Raw genomic sequence first — 21912 nt, 5'->3', positions numbered from 1 at the left:
GCGCACACTTTGAAGCAAGATGTGGCAATGGACGACTGTATTAGGATTAGAGATAGGGAAAAAATCTATTTTTTGATACCTCGCAATTCGTACAAGGACGATTATAAAATTGCTTAGTGTACATCAATAATCAATAATCGATTTTTTTATTGTAATTAAAGCTATGCAGACAGATGTAAAATTTAGCTGACTGCAATGAACCACCTCACCGAGAGATCCGACCAGCTTCTTTATTTTAGGGCACTTATGTTCCAGTTTTGCACACATTTCCATTAATTTAATTAATGTGGGAATTAATTAAACTGTTTATTATTTTAGAGTTGCAAGTGATAAACGCTTATTTAGTGAAATGAAAAGAAATGGAAAACTGCTTTAAAAAATATATATAAATTAAAAGGAGCATCAATAATTTATTTTCAATTGAATTGTAGCTCCTGAATTGTAATCATAATTGAATTGTGAGGTGCCCAAGGATTCCTACCTCTAACTACATTACTCACAACGTTGCAGTCAGCTCATAGTATTTTTTAAGAGTAATATTAAAAACCGAAATGGGGCTACAAACTAAATCTTAATTAGCTCAAAAGCTTGGCTTTATCCTTCAATCACTAACAACAAACTGGACACAATAACCACACATCCCTCCTTGTGTCGGCCCCAGTGTTACAATGATTCAAGGCCAACATCAGTCATCGCTTGTTTGGCCTACGTCTGCACTTTAAGACTTTTAGGGTTGGTTTCAGTGCAGTAGAACACGGTTTAAGAATTGTGGGCATAGTCTTCCATCGGAAGACTTTCACGGTGAGACTACAGATTTCATCTAATGCAACAGCACAGTATTATGACACAAGGTAAGCAAAAAGATGTTCATATTCACGCAAAATATGTTAAGATGTAATATAAAATAATTCATTTGAAATCAGTTATAAAATAAATTTTTTAATACCGTGAGGCAAGCAGGGTGGACGATCTGTGCACAGTTGGAACATTCCATCAGAGAATAGAAGCCATCTCCAGTTTCCTCGTGATTGGGCTCCTTGCATATTTCACAAACTGCTGACAGTGGAAGTCCAGGCTGGAAAAGAAAAATAAGATGAATCAAACTTTTACTTACCTTGAAATCTCTGAGCTATTGCATCACCCTTTTTTGTTTCCAGACTATTACTGCATGTATATTGATTTACAAAACCTTATTTTCTAAACTACGCTTTAGGTTGAAGCAAAACAACATTTGAATTCCAACCTGGTGTGACTGGCTAAAACCCCCCCCCCAAAAAAACAGTATACAGCAAAGTGATATTAGACAAGAAGATTTGACAAAGACATTTGCTGCACAGGATGATGGTTCCAAAACTGAAAGTGAACAGAAGAACACAATTAATATTAGTAGTAAAGGGTACTGCACTTTTTTGGAGGGGAATTTTGCCTATCGTTTACAATCATTATGAAAGACATGACGACGGATGTATTTTATTTGAGTAGTCCTATGAGTTCAATCCCGGGCTCGGGATCTTTCTGTGTTGAGTTTGCATGTTCTCCCCGTGACTGTGTGAGTTCCCTTCAGGTACTCCGGCTTACTCCCCCCTCCAAAAACATGCACCTGGGGATAGGTTGATTGGCAACACTAAATGGTCCCTAGTGTGTGAATGTGAGTGTGAATGTTGTCTGTCTATCTGTGTTGGCCCTGCGATGAGGTGGTGACTTGTCCAGGGTGTACACCGCCTTCCGCCCGTATGCAGCTAAGATAAGCTCCAGCACCCCCCGCAACCCCAAAAGGGGCAAGCTGTAGAAGATGGATGGATGGATGCATTCTAAATATTAAATAAATGCTTACAATGGAGCCCATTGGAGCCGCTCTTTCTGTATTTACATCCCCTAAAAACATCCAAACACCTATGTATGTAATGCAGTATTGGGCACATTTATAATCACATTTAGTTACATATTTTGCTCATTTTAAGCATACACAGTGCATTAATTTCAAAAGCGCATCACAAGTTCGCTTTTTTTAACATCACTGATTATTACTCACTGCAGATTTCATGACAGACAACATACATAATAAAACATCACTTACTGTGCAAGGTCTGCCGTCATTAAAACGCAGACTGCTAGGATGTTCATTTATTCCCATTTAGATGAAGAATGAGTCATAGTCCTCGCGAAGAAAAGGGGGGTGGAACTAAGCGTCTTTTCGTGTCGTTTCCGACATTGCCGGGTCTAGATTGGCTGTCAAAGTGTATCAACATGTCGGAATAGTCTTCGTTCTTCTACTATCAAGGTAAGAGGCATGAGTTATGATCTAAAATAAAGTTTTACGTGCAAGGAAGCAGCTGATCAGAGGATGATGTAAACATTGGCACACAAGCTCGTGATTACAGCGCTGCGATAAATAGTTTGTCTGCTTTAGCGCTTATAACAATATCACTAAAACTTGATTATTATTCAAATCCCGAAAAAAATTTTGGGATGTTTTTTTATTAGGTTTTATGGGCGGAATAGAGGACTTCCCATTATTAATTAAGCAATAATGATAATATTGCTATGTTATTTTATTCATAAAATTAGTTGAGAATAATAGTCTCTTAAAAGAGACAACTGATTTGTGTTTCATGGACACAGAACAGGTCTGTAGTGGTCAAAATGCTCGTTGGGTGAGTTACTAATTAATTCATAACATTTATTTAGTGCTATTTTCTCATTTGTATCTATTGCTTTCTTTTACAATAAAAGTAATATGAAAAAAGACTTGTTATAAATATGTATGGATGGATTAGATTGTGTCTAGATAGGTTGGTGTCTGGGGCCTACTTGAAAACACGCAGAATGTCTATTTTATTTTCAAAAATGTTTGAAAATCATTCACCAAACCAAAATGAAAAGGTGAAAAGGGTTTCTTACCGAGAGACACTGGCGCAGCACACACGTTTGCTTGAGCTTTCCAGGTCCTCCAAACTTCTTCATGTCTCTGCAGAAATTGCAGTCTCCACATTCAGTTCTGACACATGCGTCACAGCGCTTACATCTGTTCAGAAGGAGAAGAAAATCAAATGCTCATTGAATCACTTATTATCTTTGTAAGTTAAAAAAGTTTGTGACTCCAGGGTTTCCAACCGCCACACCTTAAAAATAAGGTTTTTTTATATTTAAAACAAATTAAAGTAATGCAATGTATAAAATAGAAATGAATATGTTTTTTTTAGGGCCGGTACCGATTCCAATTATTAGTAGTCACGAAGACCAACACCCGATATTTGAAGCAGATATTAATTTGCAGTACAATTTTGCTAAACATGAATAGTATACGTCAGTAAACAGGTGGACAACACTTCAAGGTTGTTTTTTTTCAACATTATTTTTGGGGGGAAACGTCAAACCAGTAGTGACATAACGTTTTATACGGTGCTAAAATTGTGTTTAATTTAGCACCAAACAACATCAGGAGATATCACACACAACTTTATTACATGTGTCTGAGAGGAGAATCAACATTTGCATTTCAAAATATGGGAAATCTCCTTGGAAAATTGGTAAAAATATATGGGCTTTTTTTTACAACATAACACCATATACTCAATTGTATATCATTTTATGGATGTATTACATTGTAAGGTTTTCTCCTGAGGAACCCTGAAATTTTGGTTGAAGTTTATTTTTAACATGTATGGTATACAGCTCGAATATGAGACATCACATATTTTACATAATTTCATTTCTCTTTACTTGTCCGAGAAAGAAATCTTATTTAATCCTACCCCTTTCCATTTCAAAGAATGTACTATGTTTACTTCCTGTACTCAATTTGTAACATAATTTACATCAATGATTTCTAAAAGGTATGACTCATATGAAATATATGATTTCTAAATACGGTAAACATTTAAATAAAACTATTTCTGGCATCCTTCATGTAGCCTATCCCAGAAATGAACTGCTGCCTGCTCTTCTTTAAATACTATATTCATCTCCTTTTTGTCAATTTAAAGTTTTCATCTTCTTGTCATCCATTTGTCACGTTATTTGATTAAATCACGGAACATAAAAACTCGCCGCGTTCCTTATAATGAGCCCATGCATGCTGGGAGTGTTGTGGAAACAGGCTTGTCGTGCAATCGCTGCTGTAGCGAAAACACAAAACGGGTGGAAGAAGGAAAGAAGAAACACCAGGCAAGAAGGCCGAAAATCGTAATTTCCAGAAAAAAATGGGAGTTCTGACAAGTTATTGCTGAATTTCCCCTGGGGATCCATAAAGTACTTTCTACTCTATTCTATTATTGTAAGCAGAGAAAAGATCCTGACCGCAACAGCACCCCAAGAAGGACAAGAGTGGGTGGCTGTGTGCAGGGAATGTCATCTGAGACGCAGTTTAGCTATAAGGAGCACTGGTTATTACTACTAACTTACTCTATACTTATCACTATTTAAAAATAATGTAATACTAAATTACTGGTGTCATGTGTGCAAATACTGATAATCTGTTGACCCCCAGTATAAATTAATATATAAGTATATACTAGGGGTGTGCAAATACTGATAATCTGTTGACCCCCAGTATAAATTAATATATAAGTATATACTAGGGGTGTAACGGTACGTGTATTTGTATTGAACCGATTCGGTACGGGGGTTTCGGTTCGGTTCGGAGGTGTACGAACGACACGGAGTAAGTAGCGCACGTTTTGGAAACAATGCACACCGAGGCACTAGTGGTGCAACGGATCAACATTGATCCGTGATCCGTTTGGATCAATATCTTTGGTTCGGCACACACGTGATCCGCGATGTGATTTCTGGAAAAAAAAAAAATAAAAAAAAGTTGTTCGCACAGCGTGGTAATGGCGAGCGGAGTAACGGGGGAACTTGAACGCCCCGTGCCATTTAATCGGTGTGTTTATAGGTGCAGACTCAGTTGTGCAAAACGAGGGTTTTAAACACATGCTGAAAGTGCTTCAGCCACATTACGACATCCCGTCGCGCACCAACTTCAACGATAAGATTGTGCCAGATTTTTATGAGCAAGAGAAGAAAAAAGTTGTGGGCGAACTATCCCGAGCGTCATTTGTTGCGCTCACGACAGAAAGGGGGAGGTCCAGGGGAACTATGTGACCATAAGTGCAAGGGTGGAGGTCCAGTGGAACTATGTGACCATAAGCGCTCATTTCATCACAGCAGAGTGGGAGATGAGAAGACACGCCCCCTCTATGAGAGTCACCTTGCGCAGGTACTGACACAAGCAGTGGAGGAAAGGAGAAATCCCTTTTTACGTGGCACTGTTTTTCATTAATTATGTTAAAAAGAAGATATTATGCCTTGTGCACATTGTAACTAGATTTTATATATTTTAATTTAATAATTTAAAAGTTTTAGAAAACAAAACGGCAAAACTTCTGTTTATTTGTCTTGTCTTTTTTTTTTTTTTTTGCTGATCCAAAAAAAAAAATATCCAATCCGTGAATTTTTTGATCCGTTGCACCCCTACGAGGCACCATAAATTGATTTACGTGGACCCCGACTTAAAACAGGTTGAAATACTTATTGGGGTGTTACCATTTAGTGGTCAATTGTACGGAATATGTACTGTACCGTGCAATCTACTAATAAAAGTTTCAATCAATCAAAAAACAACAACACACGGCATGCTAGCAACGACTGGGCTATGATAGACTGACCATACCTCCTCTTTTCACCGGACATGTCCTCTTTTGCGGGGCTGTCCGGGTGGAGTTTCTTAAATGCCTCAAATGTCCGGCATTTTAAGTTAGGGTTGCGTGTATTTTCAATGTAGGTTCAAGGTTAAGAAGGGGTTCAAAACAAGACAATCTGTGCACACAGCAGCATTAGTGAGGGAGGGACTTAGAGACAGAGCGAGAGAGTTATGATAAACATGCATGCGTCACCAGGCTCTGATTTAGTTTTTTTGATATCTATAGCAGGGGTGTCAAAAGTGTGCCCCGGAGGCCATTTGCGGCACACACCTAATGTTTTAAAGGCCCAAAAAAGCTTAAAGGCTAAATGTAATTTAGAAAAAGTTGCAATGTTGTCTAATTGAAACAAAGCTGTTTTTTTTTTCAAACTGTCATTGCTCAAAACATAATATTGAATCAAAATCATTGTTATTATGAATTATTGACCTATCCAAGTTTCTGATTACTTCACATCATAATATTTTAGGCGGAAGATTTAGCAAATTTTTAAAATAAATAATCAAAAAATGTTTTCTTACTGTACCGAAAATTAACCGAACCATGACCTCTGAACCGAGGTACGTACCGAACCGAAATTTTTGTGTACCGTTACACCCCTAGTATATACATAAAGTACAGTCCAAAAGTTTGGACACACCTTCTCATTTCAATGTGTTTTCTTTATTTTCATGCCTATTTACATTGTAGATTGTCACTGAAGGCATCAAAATTATGACACCTGTGAGGTGAAAACCCTTTCAGGTGACTACCTCTTGAAGCTCATCGAGAGAATGCCAAGGGTGTGCAAAGCCCAAGTACATAACTCCAAGTGTGTTCATTCATAGTTTTGATACCTTTAGTGAAAATCTAAGATGTCCATAATAGTCACAATAGTCATGAAAATAAAGAAAACACATTGACTGAGAAGGTGTGTCCAAACTTTATGAAACCAATTATTTGTGCACCAATGACTAGTGACGCAACGAAAATGTGGCCGCCAAAAAAAGACTTAGCCGAAACCGAATGTTGTAAGCAATTTGCACGGGATTGTCTGGAGCGGAGGCAGCATGTCAACGATATGGACGTACTTTAATATACCCTAGATCAGGGGTGACCAACCTTTTTGAAACCAAGAGCTACTACTTGTGTACTGATTAATGCGAAGGGCTACCACTTTGATACACACTTAAATAAATTGCCAGAAATAGCCAATTTGCTCAATTTACCTTCAACTCTATGTTATTATTAATAATTAATAATATTTATCTTTGTGGAAACACTGATCATCTTAGTGATTTCTCACAATAAATATATATAGAAACGGATAAATATCAATATGCAACACTTTATTTTTATATTTTCTCTAAGTGCACATCTTTCAAATTAAACATTTTTAAATGATCACTTCTAAGACAGTCTTGTGAAATCACAATATCCCATTTTAATTAGCTAGCCACTAACATTTTTTAACAAATCATGAACTGCTTTTCACCATGTTTGTACAAATAATAACTCATGTAAAATACAAAAGTCAACTGTCAAATTTTTAAATAAATCATGTCACACTTTGAACTGGACACCAAATCTGTTATCTGTTTCTTTGTCAGTTAGTGGGAAGCCTGGCATTGCTGTTAACTAGTGTGTTGTACTCTGGTGTGTAACTTGACATTGCAACTCTGAGTGAGTCTTGCAGATGTGCAACAGTGAGGCGTGTTCTGTGTTTGTTCTTGATGAAGTTCATGTCAGAAAAGGCTGATTCACAAAGATAAGTTGAACAAAACTGGCTTGCAACCTTCATAGCTGCTGCACATACACCACTGTACTTTTCTGTGTCAACAAGGCACCAAAAGTTTGGTGCAACCTGGTGGGCTTTAAATTTTAAATTGTCAGGAAAGAAGAGGAAGGAATTTAAAAGGTAAAAATGTATATGTGTTTAAAAATCCTAAAATCATTTTTAAGGTTGTATTTTCCTCTAAAATTGTCTTTCTGAAAGTTATAAGAAGCAAAGTAAAAAAATTAATGAATTTATTTAAACAAGTTGAACAAATTGAGTTTTGTCTCTCTTAGAATTAAAAATGTAAAGCAAAGGGAGACCAGCTTGCTAGTAAATAAATACAATTTAAAAAATAGAGGCAGCTCACTGGTAAGTGCTGCTATTTGAGCTATTTTTGGAACAGGCCAGCGGGCTACTCATCTGGTTCTTACGGGCTACCCGCGGGCACCACGTTGGTGACCCCTGCCCTTGATATACCCACGCACAGTGATCTACAAAATGTGCAATTTGCAAGAGAGGACAATGGCAGCTTTAAAGGAGAGAAAATGCAGTTGCAGCAACAGCAACGCAAAACAAGTGTGACGTCAGGCTTGTTGCAGCTCTCACTGTGCTTCGCCGACATGGAGAGACAGAAGTAAAGAGTCTCTAAACACGAGTATGGTCTCCAATAACACCAGAAAAAGATGTTAAATTTGTTGCTAATTGTTTTTAGTAAATACAAAGTCACTGAAAGGATTAGAGAAGTTTCCCAAACAACATTTGAAAAAGAGAGCAAAACTATATATTATAAGAAAAAAATATATGTTTATACAAATTAATAATAACACATTTATGTATTTTTATGTATGTATGTACGGGCTGTACCCTCCCTTCCGCCCAAAGACAACTGGGATAGGGTCCAAGCCCCCCCGTGATTCCAAGAGGGACAAATGGTAGAAAAAGGATTGATCATCAGCATTACTATTAGATGTTCCAGTAACTAAAAGTCCCTTCAAAAAATGTTTATAGTCCATTGAATACCTGACTCTACGCCTTCTCAGAACAGACATGGAAGAGGCAGGCTTCTGTGTGCGTTGGATTCCAGGAGCATTGGTGGGTTTAGAACGAAGATGAGGTTGTGGTGGAGGAGGTGGATGATAAGTTATCGTCTGAAGAAAAACACACGAATGAACAAGTTATTTAAATTTGCATAGGCCAATGTACATACATGGTTTCTGCTTCAGGGTCCATATTGCTGCTATATTTGTTTTGTACAAAAACCTTCAGTAAAAATAATGGTAAACTAATAGTAGTGCATACATTTCATCGAAACTACACAAAAATTTAATTGCATTGCATTTTAGTTATTGCTAAAAGTAAAATAAAATCCATTCATCGAGAAAGATAAACAACCAAATGTGCCTGTATCAATGCATTCCCTCAATATATAATGTGTAAGATTGACACTTACCCTCTTTGGCCACCTGACAATAGGTTTTCCGTTATAAGCTTGTTTGGGATTGTCGTTAGCGTGCTCCTTTAGTATTGCCTGCAAGACACTTGTTACTGTTAGAACAGGCTTAGGAGTTTAATGACAAGAGACAATACTAGGATGAAATGATAGACTCCAAATTCTACACACAAACTAATGAGTACAAGCCATAAAGTTCCTTGAATTATTTACAACATAAGTATTAAACTCTGAGGTAATTCATCCAACCTGCGGGACCATATGAAAATCAACACACAGCAGGCCCTCAAGGCGATTCAAATTATTGAAGGACTCCAGTTCAAACAACAAATACTACCTCCTTAATATACATAGTTAGTTATTGCCAATGATTCTACTATGGTCATAGAGGGATCAATATGATGCCTTGCACTAACCATTCTAATTAAGGGTGTCAGATTACCATCAAAAGGGGCAATAATGAAATGGTACACGGCTAAAAACGAGACTATTTTTAATTTTAAACAATATCTTTAATTACTTTTTAAAAATGTCTGTAATGATAATGTCAATGAGGGATTTTTAATCACTGCTATGTTGAAATTGTTGTTAATATTGATACTGTTGTTGATAATATTCATTTGTGTCTGACTAGTTTTGGATTGTTTTGTGTCATGTTTTTGTGTCCTCTCAATTGCTCTGTTTATTGCTATTCTGAATGTTGCTGGGGCGTGTTTTGTTTTGGAATTGGAATTGCATTATCAAGGTATTGTTGTGTATTGTTTTGTTGGATTGATTAATAATCCATCAATCAATCCATCCATCCATCTTCTTTCGCTTATCCGAGGTCAGGTCGCGGGGGCAGCAGCCTAAGCAGAGAAGCCCAAACTTCCCTTTCTCCAGCCATTCGTCCAGCTCCTCCCGAGGGATCCCAAGGCGTTCCCAGGCCAGCCAGGAGACATAAGTCTTCCCAATGTGTCCTGGGTCTTCCCCGTGGCCTCCTACCGGTCGGACGTGCCCGAAACACCTACTGAGGGAGGCGTTCGAGTGGCATCCTGACCAGATGCCTTAACCACCTCATCTGGCTCCTCTTGATGTGGAAGAGAAGCAGCTTTAGTTTGAATTCCTCCCGGAGAGCCCCGCCACCCGGTGGAGGAAGCTCATTTCGGCCGCATGTACCCGTGACCTCGTCCTTTCGGTCATAACCCAAAGTTCATGTCCATAGGTGAGGATGGGAACGTAGCTCGACCAGTAAATTGAGAGCTTTGCCTTCCAGCTCAGCTCCTTCTTCACCACAACGGATCTATACACCACTTATTACTAAAGACGCCGCACCGATCCGCCTGTCGATCTCACGGTCCACTCTTCCCTCACTCGTGAACAAGACTCCGAGGTACTTCAACTCCTCCACTTGGGGCTAAATCTCCTCCCCAACCCAGAGATGGCACTCCACCTTTTTCCGGGTGAGAACCATGGACTCGGACTAGGAGGTGCAGATTCCCATCCCAGTGCTTCACACTCGGCTGCCAACCGATCCAGTGAGAGCTGAAGATCTTGGTCAAATGAAGCAATCAGGACCACATCATCTGCAAAAAGCAGAGACCTAGTCCTGCAGCCACCAAACCAGATGTCCTCAACGCCCTGACTGCACCTAGAAATTCTGTCCATAAAAGTTATGAACAGAATCGGGGACAGAGGGCAGCCTTGGTGGAGTCCAACCCTCACTGGAAACGGGTCTGACTTACTGCCGGCAATGCGGACCAAGCTCCGACACTGATCATACAGGGAGTGGAGTGCCACAATCAGACAGTCCGTTACCCCATACTCTCTTAGCACTCCTCACAGGACTTGGTACACGGTCGAATGCCTTCTTCAAGTCCACAAAGCACATGTAGACTGGTTGGGCAAACTCCCATGCACCCCCAAGGACCCTGCCGAGAGCGTAGAGCTGGTCCACAGTTCCACGACCAGGACGAAAACCACAGTGTTCCTCTTAAATCCGAAATGGTTACTACTATTGTTGATTTGGGATCTGCATAAGTCCAGAAAATTTGCTAAATATGCACGCGTCCGCCATTGTAGTCTGCGCCATAGTCAATAGGCTCCTTCTTTTTCTCTTTCCACTTATTGTGGCGTATTCATCCACTGCTGTTGCCATTTTTAATACAAAGTAGTGTTTAGTTCTAACTTATATCTTTCAGTAGACTACGTATGGATGCGCTGACAGCTGCAACAAAAGATGTCAGGGAGAAGACACAATCGAAGTAGGGCGATGTAAATAAGACCCGCCCACCAAACAGAGCATCCTGAAGATGGTCTGGTCTGTAAAACAATCTATGCAACATTTTGGCCCAATAACCTCTTAAATTTTATGTGGACCACAATGAAGTGAAAGTGTAAAAAAAAACTATGATATTACCCGACTTGTAACGGACACAGACACGAATAGACGAGCTCATTGACAGTGCAGTGCGCCTTATGGTCCAAAAAATACAGTAATCTATAATTCCGACTGTGCAGAAATTTGTTAACCTCAGTCAGGACCTGCAATTAACAGCGATGAACGAGAGTTTACTGTACTGTTAAATGATAAACGTTTATAATGGTGAAATGGTGTCTGCAAACACACATGATGCTGTATGTTACCTTAATATGTGTGATGAGTGCCTGGTAATTGTGTATCCCTGCAGGGACACACTTCTTATTGGATGGCAGTGACTCAAGTTTCCCCACCAAGGTCCACAACCCTTCCAGTTCCAACGGAGTAAAAAGAACTGGTCTCTCAGACAGCTGCTCTGAATCATCTTCTTCAGGTGCACTTGTATCTTCTTCTTTCATTCGTTCACAAGCTGGATCTGCGCCAGACACAAGTTGTTCATTAGACACATAAAATCAAGTTTTTTGTATGTTTTTATACACAACAAAAAAACAATGTTATGCCTTTGTCCTCATACCGATGCCTAGAGACCACTTCTGGAAATCTGGCGTAAGATAAGACGTCTTGGTCAGACTGTAGACATATCGCTCCAACACATACCAGCACATTTCATAAAAGAATGGGTGACGGAACTTCACTGGAACCTGTGAAAGGTAAAAGAGGATAACTGGCCAGTTGAAAATGTGTTTCTTCATGTTGTCTGTACCTACCCTTGTGCGGTCCTCAATATTGCAGATGTTTAATTGCATAGGAATGTTAAAGCTATTGAGAAAATTTCCTCCAAACACAATGGAATCCACGGGTGTGTAGACAGCATGAATCCAACCTAGGAAACAGAACATGTTAGTATGTGCATACATCAAATACTGCAACATTTATGTCAACAGTCACCTGACGGTATGATGAAGGTACACCCTTGCAGAAGTTCTATCCGCTGGCATTCAGATGCTCGATCACCCAGAAAAATATCACCCTGTTTTCCAGACAGCACCCAGTTTTCATACAACTCTAAGTTCTCAGTAGTTGGAGGGATCAACCAGAAAACCTGAAAAAACACATAATTGTTGATGTGCTGCATCTTAGCTTTCACTAAACTACATTGTTAGTGTTTCCCAGTCATTTATTTCTTTGTTGTAACCCGCCAACAATGAATTTTGACCACTATAAATGGATTTGTCGCTACCTGTGTACAATTTTCCATGCTGACTCTTATTTTGAAACAGGAATGCACAATTCTCCCTCCCACCCCATGATGATAATTTGTGTTTGTGTTAGCTTTTTCTTCACTGCTGGTTTTGGAGCAGCTTCTTTAGCAGCGCAGGCGTCTTCTTTTTAATTCAAATTGTTTTTGGAAACTGGGGACGTCGGGCCCTCTGGACCAAAAGAGGAAAAGAACCATCTGGAATGTTATAGGCGCAAAATTCAAAAGCCATTATCTGTGACGGTATGGGGGTGTATTAGTGCCCAAGGCATGGGTAACTTACACATCTGTGAAGGCACCATTAATGCTGAAAGGTACATGCAGCTTTTGGAGCTGCATATGTTGCTATCCAAGCAACGTCTTTTTCATGGACGCCCCTGCTTATTTCAGCAAGACAATGCCAAGCCACATTCTGCACGTGTTGCTTTGTAGAAAAAGATTGCGGGTACTAGATTAGGCTGCCTGTAGTCCAGACCTGTCTCCCAGTGAAAACGTGTGGCGTATTGTGAAGCATAAAAAACGGAGACCGCGGACTGTTGAAGAACTTAAGCTGTACACCAAGCAAAAATGGGAAAAGCTTCAAAAATGGGTCTCCTCAGTTCTCAAACGTTTACTGAGTTTTGTTAAAAGGAAAGGCCATGTAAAACAGTGGTAAACATGCCTCTGTGCCAACTTTTTTGCAATGTGTTGCTGCCATTAATATCTAAATTAATGATTATTTGCAAAAAAAAAATGTTTTCTTGTCTTTGCAGTGTATTATAAGTGAATATAAGTTGAAAATAATTCGCAAATCATTGTATTCTCTTTTTATTTGTGAAGTACACAACATGCCAACTTGACTGGTTTTGGGTTTTGTACATACACACGCACCTTGCTGCCTCTCAGAACATGATACCACACAGATGTGCCTCCAAAGTCGATGTGAAAGTCTGTATAGCATCCATCCACACTCATCAGACAGTATCTGTGCAAAAAAAAAAACAGCAAAACTGTCAATGAATAAAAGTGTTTGTCTGACTAAATGAACAGAATAAATTTTACTTTTGCACTTTGGGATACTGCATGTCACTGATTGAGTTGGTCGAGTCCCGCTGCCTCTCTTTCAAGTGACGAGGCCACATGTTGTCAACCCAGTCGATAAGATCTAGCTGAGAGGGTCGAGAGAAAGAGAGAATAGAAATTTTTGGTGAGTTTGTAAAAATCTACACAGTCAGGCCTTAACAGTACATTTCCCTTTTCTGCAAATTGCGTAAGTCAAGTCAATTGTATTTATACAGCGCCAATTAACAACAGAAGCTGTTTCAAGGCACTAAATGGCCTACTAAACCCCACATAAGCAAGCACTTGGAGATGGAAGCAAAGAAAAACTCCTTCCGAAGGAAAAAAAAACAATAGAAACCAGACTATGTGAAGCAGCCGTCTGTCTCGACGAGTTGTGATGAGACTAACAGTGTTTCCCACACAACTGCAATCTATCTGACCGCCCACAGAGTCAGTGGTGCCTGTTCTGGGCTGGAAGCTGTTTATCTTATTTGGGTTTTACTTTTAAATATCGTAGCAGATAAAAATAAAACGATAACTGATCAAAAGCGTTGATCAAGACGATAACACAATTAACTGACATGTTCGTCAACATACAGTTGTGGTCAAAAGTTTATATACACTTGTAAATAACATAATATCATGGCTTTCTTGAGTTTCCAATAATTTCGACAACTCTTGTTTTATGTGATAGAGTGATTGGAGCACACACTTGTTGGTCACAAAAAACATTCATGAAGTTTGGTTCTTTAATGGATATATTATGGGTCTACTGAAAATGTGAGCAAATCTGCTGGGTCAAAAGTACACATACAGCAATGTTAATATTTGGTTACATGTCCCTTGGCAAGTTTCACTGCAATAAACGCTTTTGGTAGCCATCCACAAGCTTCTGGTTGAATTTTTGACCACTCCTCTTGACAAAATTGTTGCAGTTCAACTAAATGTTTTCTGACATGGACTTGTTTCTTCAGCATTGTCCACACGTTTAAGTCAGGACTTTGGGAAAGCTGTTCTAAAAACGTAATTCTAGCCTGATTTACCACTTTTAACATGTGTTTGGGGCAAATATGTCCAATAACGGCTTTTTTGTCGATATCCGAAATTGTCCAACTCTTAATTACTGATACCGATATCAACCGATACTGATATATACAGTCGTGGAAAGAACAAATTATTATGCCTAATTTTGTTGTGATGCCCCGCTGGGTGCATTAAACAATGTAACAATGTTTTACAAAATAAATCAACTCTAATTATGGAGAGAAAAAAAATGCCAACATGTTAGTGCTGCAAGGGGTTCTGGGTATTGGTTCTGTTGTGTTCCGGTGCGGATGTTCTCTCAAAATGTGTTTGTCATTCTTGTTTGGTGTGGGTTCACAGTGTGGTGCATATTTGTAACGGTGTTAATAATAATAATAACTTAGATTTATATCGCGCTTTGCTAAACACTCAAAGCGCTCACAGAGAAGTGGGACTCAACATTCATTCACACCTGGTGGTGGTAAGCTACATCAGTAGCCACAGCTGCCCTGGGGTAGGCTGACGGAAGCGTGGCTGCCAGTTTGCGCCTATGGCCCCTCCGACTACCACCTATCATTAATTCATCATTCATTCACCAGTGTGAGCGGCACTGGGAGCAAAAGGTGAAGTGTCCTGCCCAAGGACACAATGGCAGCGATTTTTTGGATGTCAATAGGTGGGAAGCGAACCTGCAACCCTCAGGTTTCTGGCTGGTCGCTCTACCCACTACGCCATGCTGCCCCAAAAATCAGTGTTAAAGTTGTTTATACGGCCACCCTCAGTGTGACCTGTATGACTGTTGACCAAGTATGCATGGCATTCACTTGTGTGTGTGAAAAGCCGTAGATATTATGTGACTGGGGCGGCACGCAAAAGCAGCACCTTTAAGGTTTATTGGAACTCTGTTCTTCTCCCTCCGTGTACACAGAGCCGTTTTAAAAAGTCATAAATTGTACTTATTTTAAAACCGATACCGATAATTTTGAAACCGTTACCGATAATTTCCGATATTACATTTTAAAGCATTTATCAGCTGATTATATCGGCAGGCCGATATTATCGGACATCTCCAGTTTGGGGTGATTGTCCTGTTGGAACACCCAACTGTGCCCAAAGACCCTTCTGTGGTCAGAACACACATAATAAAATCATAAAAGAACCAAACTTCATGAATGTTTTTTGTGACCAACAAGTATGTGCTCCAATCACTCTATCACAAAAAAATAAGAGTAGTAGAAATTATCGGAAACTCAAGACAGCCATGACATTATGTGCTCCACAAGTGTATGTCAACTTTTGACCATGACTGTATAACTTTGAGACGAAAATTTTGACAGAAATCCAATCATATTACATTTTGTCTTGTACATGTGTGGAACAAGTTTGGATTAGATCCAATCACATCTCTTGAACTGCGTACTGAAAAAGAGGGGTGTGGGTTGTCATATATAAGAACCAACCAAATGCTTTAAATTGGGAGATGAGAAAGTTTGTCACCGCCAAAAGTGAAGAGGACACATTATTTTTACAGCTATGATTCAATCAGGAGACGAGTCGTTGATCGTGATAACTACACAACTGTAAGTTAAATTTAATATTTGCTGCTTCTATTGTTGTGCCGAAAACTGATTGCCTGCCAAAAATCTACTCCCACAGTGGGAGTGTGCACCGCTTTGTAAAAAACTGCATTGCTTGGGCTTTGCCTGCCCACAACTGATTACTACATGTAAGACAAACACTCATATTTGTGGTTATCGTAAAAATATGTGTTTGAAATTATTCAAGCATTTACCACGTCTGATAAATGAAAGAGTTGTCCATTTCTACGTAATTAATGAGATTTTAAAGTAATGTTATTGATCCGATATTGATGTACTAAAACGTTTTTTCTTGTTTTAAAGCTACATACAATATTAACTGTTATTTGTTCATGCACATAATATATTGGTAAAGTGTTTGGATGTAGTCAATAAATCAATGTATTCTTGGTTGCCAAAAAGTGATTCAATGTAATATTTTCATATTGATTGAACAGTACAAATACTTGTGTCAATAGCTGTAATTATGGTGAATTGCAGTAGAAAATGGATGGATGGATGGATGCATTATAGTAGGACTCTTGCTGACTAGTTACTCCTGCTACTAAAAATAACAAGTGCCATTCATAGACCTTGATATCCCCCTAGTGGAGTTGCATGAGGGGGCTTGTGACTCGCTACAACTTCCAACAGGAAACTGATACAGTTGGAAGAGATTGTATTCATTAATGTGTACAAATTGATTTACAGTTTTGTAGAATCCCAGGACCATGTTTTACTTTTCCAGTACTTCAGTCCATCCAACATTTTTCTTGTCGCATTATTGCCTTATTGGTTATTTCATTTTGCCTTTCCAAACAACTTGACTTGCATTTCTTCATTGAAACCCTTGAGCAAAACGGTATTTTTAAGTGTCTTATGTAATAGATTTTTCAGTTTGAAGATTAGCGGAATAAAATCTAACGTGGTCTTTTTAAACAACATATCTTTAAAATTGCATTGTGTTTATGATTGCACTGTTGGTCAAAAATTAGAATAAAATATAGTATACACACTTAATTTAAAGATTTATTTCGGTCCGATTGACTTCTATTATAACTGCTATTTTTAAAAGACTAAAATATTGGTATATTACTATGCTTTCTACATTAAAACCAAATTAATTCTGATCAACCCCGAGAGGGAGAATCGGTAGAAAATGTTTGGATGGATGAAAAACAAGAGAAATATTATTTTGGTGAATTGCGCCCCTAGACCACTAGATGGCAATAGAGGACAATGATGAATAATTCTTGCGTGGCTTTGGCAAGCATAAATATATGACATTGCACAACTAAAATTCAATGAAAAGTATCTTGAAATGGAGAATATGTATAAAAGATTTGTTTCAACATTATCAAAAACACATCGTGTAAGTTTTATAGAATTTTTGTCTGGGAAGTTTGCATAGAAAAAGCTAAAAAAAAAATTGCATAAAAGGTGCACATTTTGCAAGTTCAAATTAAATTTTTATGTTACTTAATGCTTATATTATTATTGTTGTTTCGTATGTGTCCAAAGATGGATGTAATGCATGCAATTGTCTGTGTTGACAAAAAAAACCCATAAAAAATAATAAAAACGTTGTATCAATAGATAGAGCTGAAGTTGTTAAAAGGTTTTAGGCAATGAAAGTAAAAAAACAATCATAATCTTCTGTTGACTTATAACTCTTTTATGGGTGAGACACAGTTTGGTCCCATGGTTGTGTAGTCAATCTTAAGGTTGCACAAAGGTTAAGTAAATTTACAGGCTAACTAACCAAAACTATTAGCTGCATACAAAAAACTAAACAAACATGAAATAATCATTAGTTCTTTACACAAACATACTGTATCAAAAGCTTATTTGCCAATAATTTCAAATATAAAACAATTATGTACAGTGTATGATACAAAGTTAATTTCATGTAATATACAAACCCCGTTTCCATATGAGTTGGGAAATTGTGTTAGATGTAAATATAAACGGAATACAATGATTTGCAAATCCTTTTCAACCCATATTCAATTGAATGCACTACAAAGACAACATATTTGATGTTCAAACTTATAAACATTTTTTTTTTAGCAAATAATAATTAACTTTAGAATTTGATGCCAGCAACACATGACAAAAAAGTTGGGAAAGGTGGCAATAAATACTAATAAAGTTAAGGAATGAACATCAACCACTTATTTGGAAAACTTATGTGTGCAGGCTAATTGGGAACAGGTGGGTGCCATGATTGGGTATAAAAACAGCTTCCCAAAAAATGCTCAGTCTTTCACAAGAAAGGATGGGGCGAAATACACCCCTTTGTCCACAACTGCGTGAGCAAATAGTCAAAACAATTTAAGAACAAACTTTTTCAAAGTGCAATTGCAAGAAATTTAGGGATTTCAATATCTACGGTCCATAATGTCATCAAAAGGTTCAGAGAATCGGGAGAAATCACTCCATGTAAGCGGCATGGCCGGAAACCATCATTGAATGACCGTGACCTCCAATCCCTCATATCGCACTGTATCAAAAACCGACATCAATTTCTAAAGGATATCACCACATGGGCTCAGGAACACTTCAGAAAACCACTGTCACGAAATACAGTTGGTCGCTACATCTGTAAGCGCAAGTTAAAGCTCCACTATGCAAAGCGAAAGCCATTTATCAACAATATCCAGAAACGCCGCTGGCTTCTCTGGGACCGAGATCATCTAAGATGGACTGATGCAAAGTGGAAACGTGTTCTGTGGTCTGACGAGACCACATTTCAAATTGTTTTTGGAAATATGCGACATCGTGTCATCTGGACCAAAGGGGAAGCAAACTATCCAGACAGTTATCGACGCAAAGTTCAAAAGCCAGCATCTGTGATGGTATGGGGGTGCATTAGTGCCCAAGGCATGGGTAACTTACACATTTGTGAAGGCACCATTAATGCTGAAAAGTACATACAGGTTTTGGAACAACATATGCTGCCATCTAAGCACCATCTTTTTCATGGACGAACCTGCTTATTTCAGCAAGACAATGCAAAGCCACATTCAGCATGTGTTACAACAGCGTGGCTTCGTATAAAAAGAGTGCAGGTACTTTCCTGGCCCGCCTGCAGTCCCGACCTGTCTCCCATCGAAAATTAGTGGCGCGTTATGAAGCATAAAATACAACAGCGGAGACCCCGGTGAGTTGAACGACTGAATCTCTACATAAAACATGAATGGGAAAGAATTCCACTTTCAAAGCTTCAACAATTAGTTTCCTCAGTTCCCAAACGTTTATTGAGTGTTGTTAAAAGAAAAGGTGATGTAACATAGTGGTGAACATGCCCTTTCCCAACTACTTTGGCAACTGTTGCAGCCATAAAATTCTAACTTAATTATTATTTGCAAAAAAAAAAAAAGTTTGTGAGTTCTAACATCAAATATCTTGTCTTTGTAGCATATTCAACTGAATATGGGTTGAAAATGATTTGCAAATCATTGTATTCCGTTTATATTTACATCTAACACAATTTCCCAACTCAAGCCCTTTAAGACACTAGTGATTTAGGGCTATATAAATAATCATTGATTGATTGATTGATAAGGAAACAGGGTTTGTACACTTGACAGATACAAGCCTTTTATTTATGTATTGATTAATCATTGACATGAAAAATAAGTGCATGTATGAACATACCGTGGAAGGTCTCTTGACCAAAGTTTCCATCTTTGTGTGGCTGAATTCCAGACTGATGACATTGTAGAGTTTCTCCCTCTGAGACGGACAACTCTCATAGTAACGTGTCCACTGGGCCATGGACATCTCTGTTCCCTTCTGAGTGCTAACATCCATGACATCAATCATACGTCTGCTACCTAAGTGGAGAATGGCAAGATAAAAACACAAATTACAACATCTTAAAATATTAAACTCCTTATTTATTTACATTATTTTCTGCAGTTTTCAAATTTATACATTTTGGAATTTTTTTAAAAGATGCATTTAGTAAAATATATTGTAGTATGTAGAGATGTCCGATAATATCAGACTGCCGTTATTATGGCCAATAAATGTTTTAAATTGTGATATCGGAAATAATCGGTATTCATTTCAAAAAGTAAAATGTATGACTTTTTAAAACGCCGCTGTACAGAGTGGTACACGGACGTAGGGAGAAGTACCGACTAGAGCGCCAGTAAACCTTAAAGGCACTGCCTTTGTGTGTCGGACCAATCACATAATATCTCCGGCTTTTCACACACACACACAAGTGAATGCCATGTATACGTGGTCAACAGCCATACAGGTCACACTGAGGGTGGCCGTATAAACAACTTTAACACTGTTACAAATATGCGCCACACTGTGAACCCACACCAAACACGAATGACAAACACATTTTGGGAGAACATCCGCACCGTAACACAACATAAACAAAACAGAACAAATACCCAGAATCCCTTGCAGCACTAACTCTTCCGGGACGCTACAATATACATCCCCGTTAACCCCCCCAGCCCCAGCCCCACACACACACCTCAACCTCCAACCCCGCTCACCTCAACCTCCTCAAGCTCTCTTAGGGAGAGCATGTCCCAAATTCCAAGCTGCTGTTTTGAGGCATGTTAAAAAAATGATGCACTTTGTGACTTCAATAATAAATATGGAAGTGCCATGTTGGCATTTTTTTTCCATAACTTGAGTTGATTTATTTTGGAAAACCTTGTTACATTGTTTAATGCATCCAGTGGGGCATCACAACAAAATTAGGCATAATAATGTGTGAATTCCACGACTGTATATATAGGTATCGGTAGATATCGGAATATCGGCAAAAAAGCCATTATTGGACATCTCTAATAGTATGTATTTTACATTCTGTTATATGTCTAAGTCATATATACCCACTAATAAAAAAGAAAAGGTACTATAATATACTGTAATTACAGTATTACCATTATTTTATGAATGCAATTGCATGCAGCTTTTGCATTACGACGCTTAGTGGCCGAGCTGAGTAGTGTTTACAATACAAACTAGCTGAAATTAAAGATAAAGGGCTGTCTAAGTGACAGATTTTATTCAATACACACAAACACCTTTTTGGGGGGGGGAAAATGGCCACAAACAGAACACTACACATAACATGTACAGTATACAAAAACAATTATTGTATTTTACATGGTACTATAGGATCTAAACTGCCTTTATAATGGTATTGTTCCACAATATTTTTACTTTTTAACCTACTTTTGTTTGTCATTTGTGACTATAAAAAAACACCTTATTTTTTTTTAGAATTTTCCCTATTATTCACAATCCCTTTGTGAGACAAGAACACACATCTTTCTTTTTTATACAATCAAATTTGTAATATACAGCAAGTATGAGGTGGCTTACAATGCAGATAGTAGGAGTCCTCTATTCGGTTTATAAAGCACTCAAAAAATAAACATCCAAAAACCGCAAACAATACTCCATTTACATGCCTTGATGTGAATGTTAACCAAGTATTAGCTGCATTCTTATTATAAGAGCTAACACAGAGGAACTACTTTTAGCGACGCCGCAATCACAGGGAGGTAGGCAGCTATTGACATACTGGGCCAGTGAGCTGCTGCATTGCCTCTGAATCGGTCAAAGTTAATTCGAGACAAACATTTTTAGTCTACTTTACACCTTTTGTTTTCCCCCTCTTTTTGTGCCCTTGTGTGCATCATTCTTTCTATTCTCTATAACTGAGCTACTGTGTGGAACATTTTCGCTTGTGGATCATTAAAGT

General features: G+C 38.3%; 1 protein-coding gene across 1 annotated transcript in view; it reads right to left on the bottom strand.

The window, feature by feature from the left end:
* The window catches only part of LOC133538938 (lysine-specific demethylase 2A-like), a 66359-nt gene that overhangs the window by 25853 nt on the left and 18594 nt on the right, over positions 1-21912 (bottom strand). The window contains exons 5-15 of the mRNA XM_061880880.1: positions 19827-20005; positions 13567-13673; positions 13396-13489; positions 12216-12369; positions 12035-12150; positions 11842-11968; positions 11534-11742; positions 8909-8986; positions 8479-8606; positions 2902-3025; positions 947-1075 (exon numbers count right to left, since the gene is read on the bottom strand). Of these exons, the coding sequence (XP_061736864.1) occupies positions 947-1075; positions 2902-3025; positions 8479-8606; positions 8909-8986; positions 11534-11742; positions 11842-11968; positions 12035-12150; positions 12216-12369; positions 13396-13489; positions 13567-13673; positions 19827-20005 (1445 nt within the window). The remainder of the gene's footprint in view (positions 1-946; positions 1076-2901; positions 3026-8478; positions 8607-8908; positions 8987-11533; positions 11743-11841; positions 11969-12034; positions 12151-12215; positions 12370-13395; positions 13490-13566; positions 13674-19826; positions 20006-21912) is intronic.

Source organism: Nerophis ophidion, linkage group LG20 (genome assembly GCF_033978795.1).
Source record: "Nerophis ophidion isolate RoL-2023_Sa linkage group LG20, RoL_Noph_v1.0, whole genome shotgun sequence".
NCBI classification, from domain to species: domain Eukaryota; kingdom Metazoa; phylum Chordata; class Actinopteri; order Syngnathiformes; family Syngnathidae; genus Nerophis; species Nerophis ophidion.
This window is presented reverse-complemented; position numbering and strand designations above follow the sequence as displayed.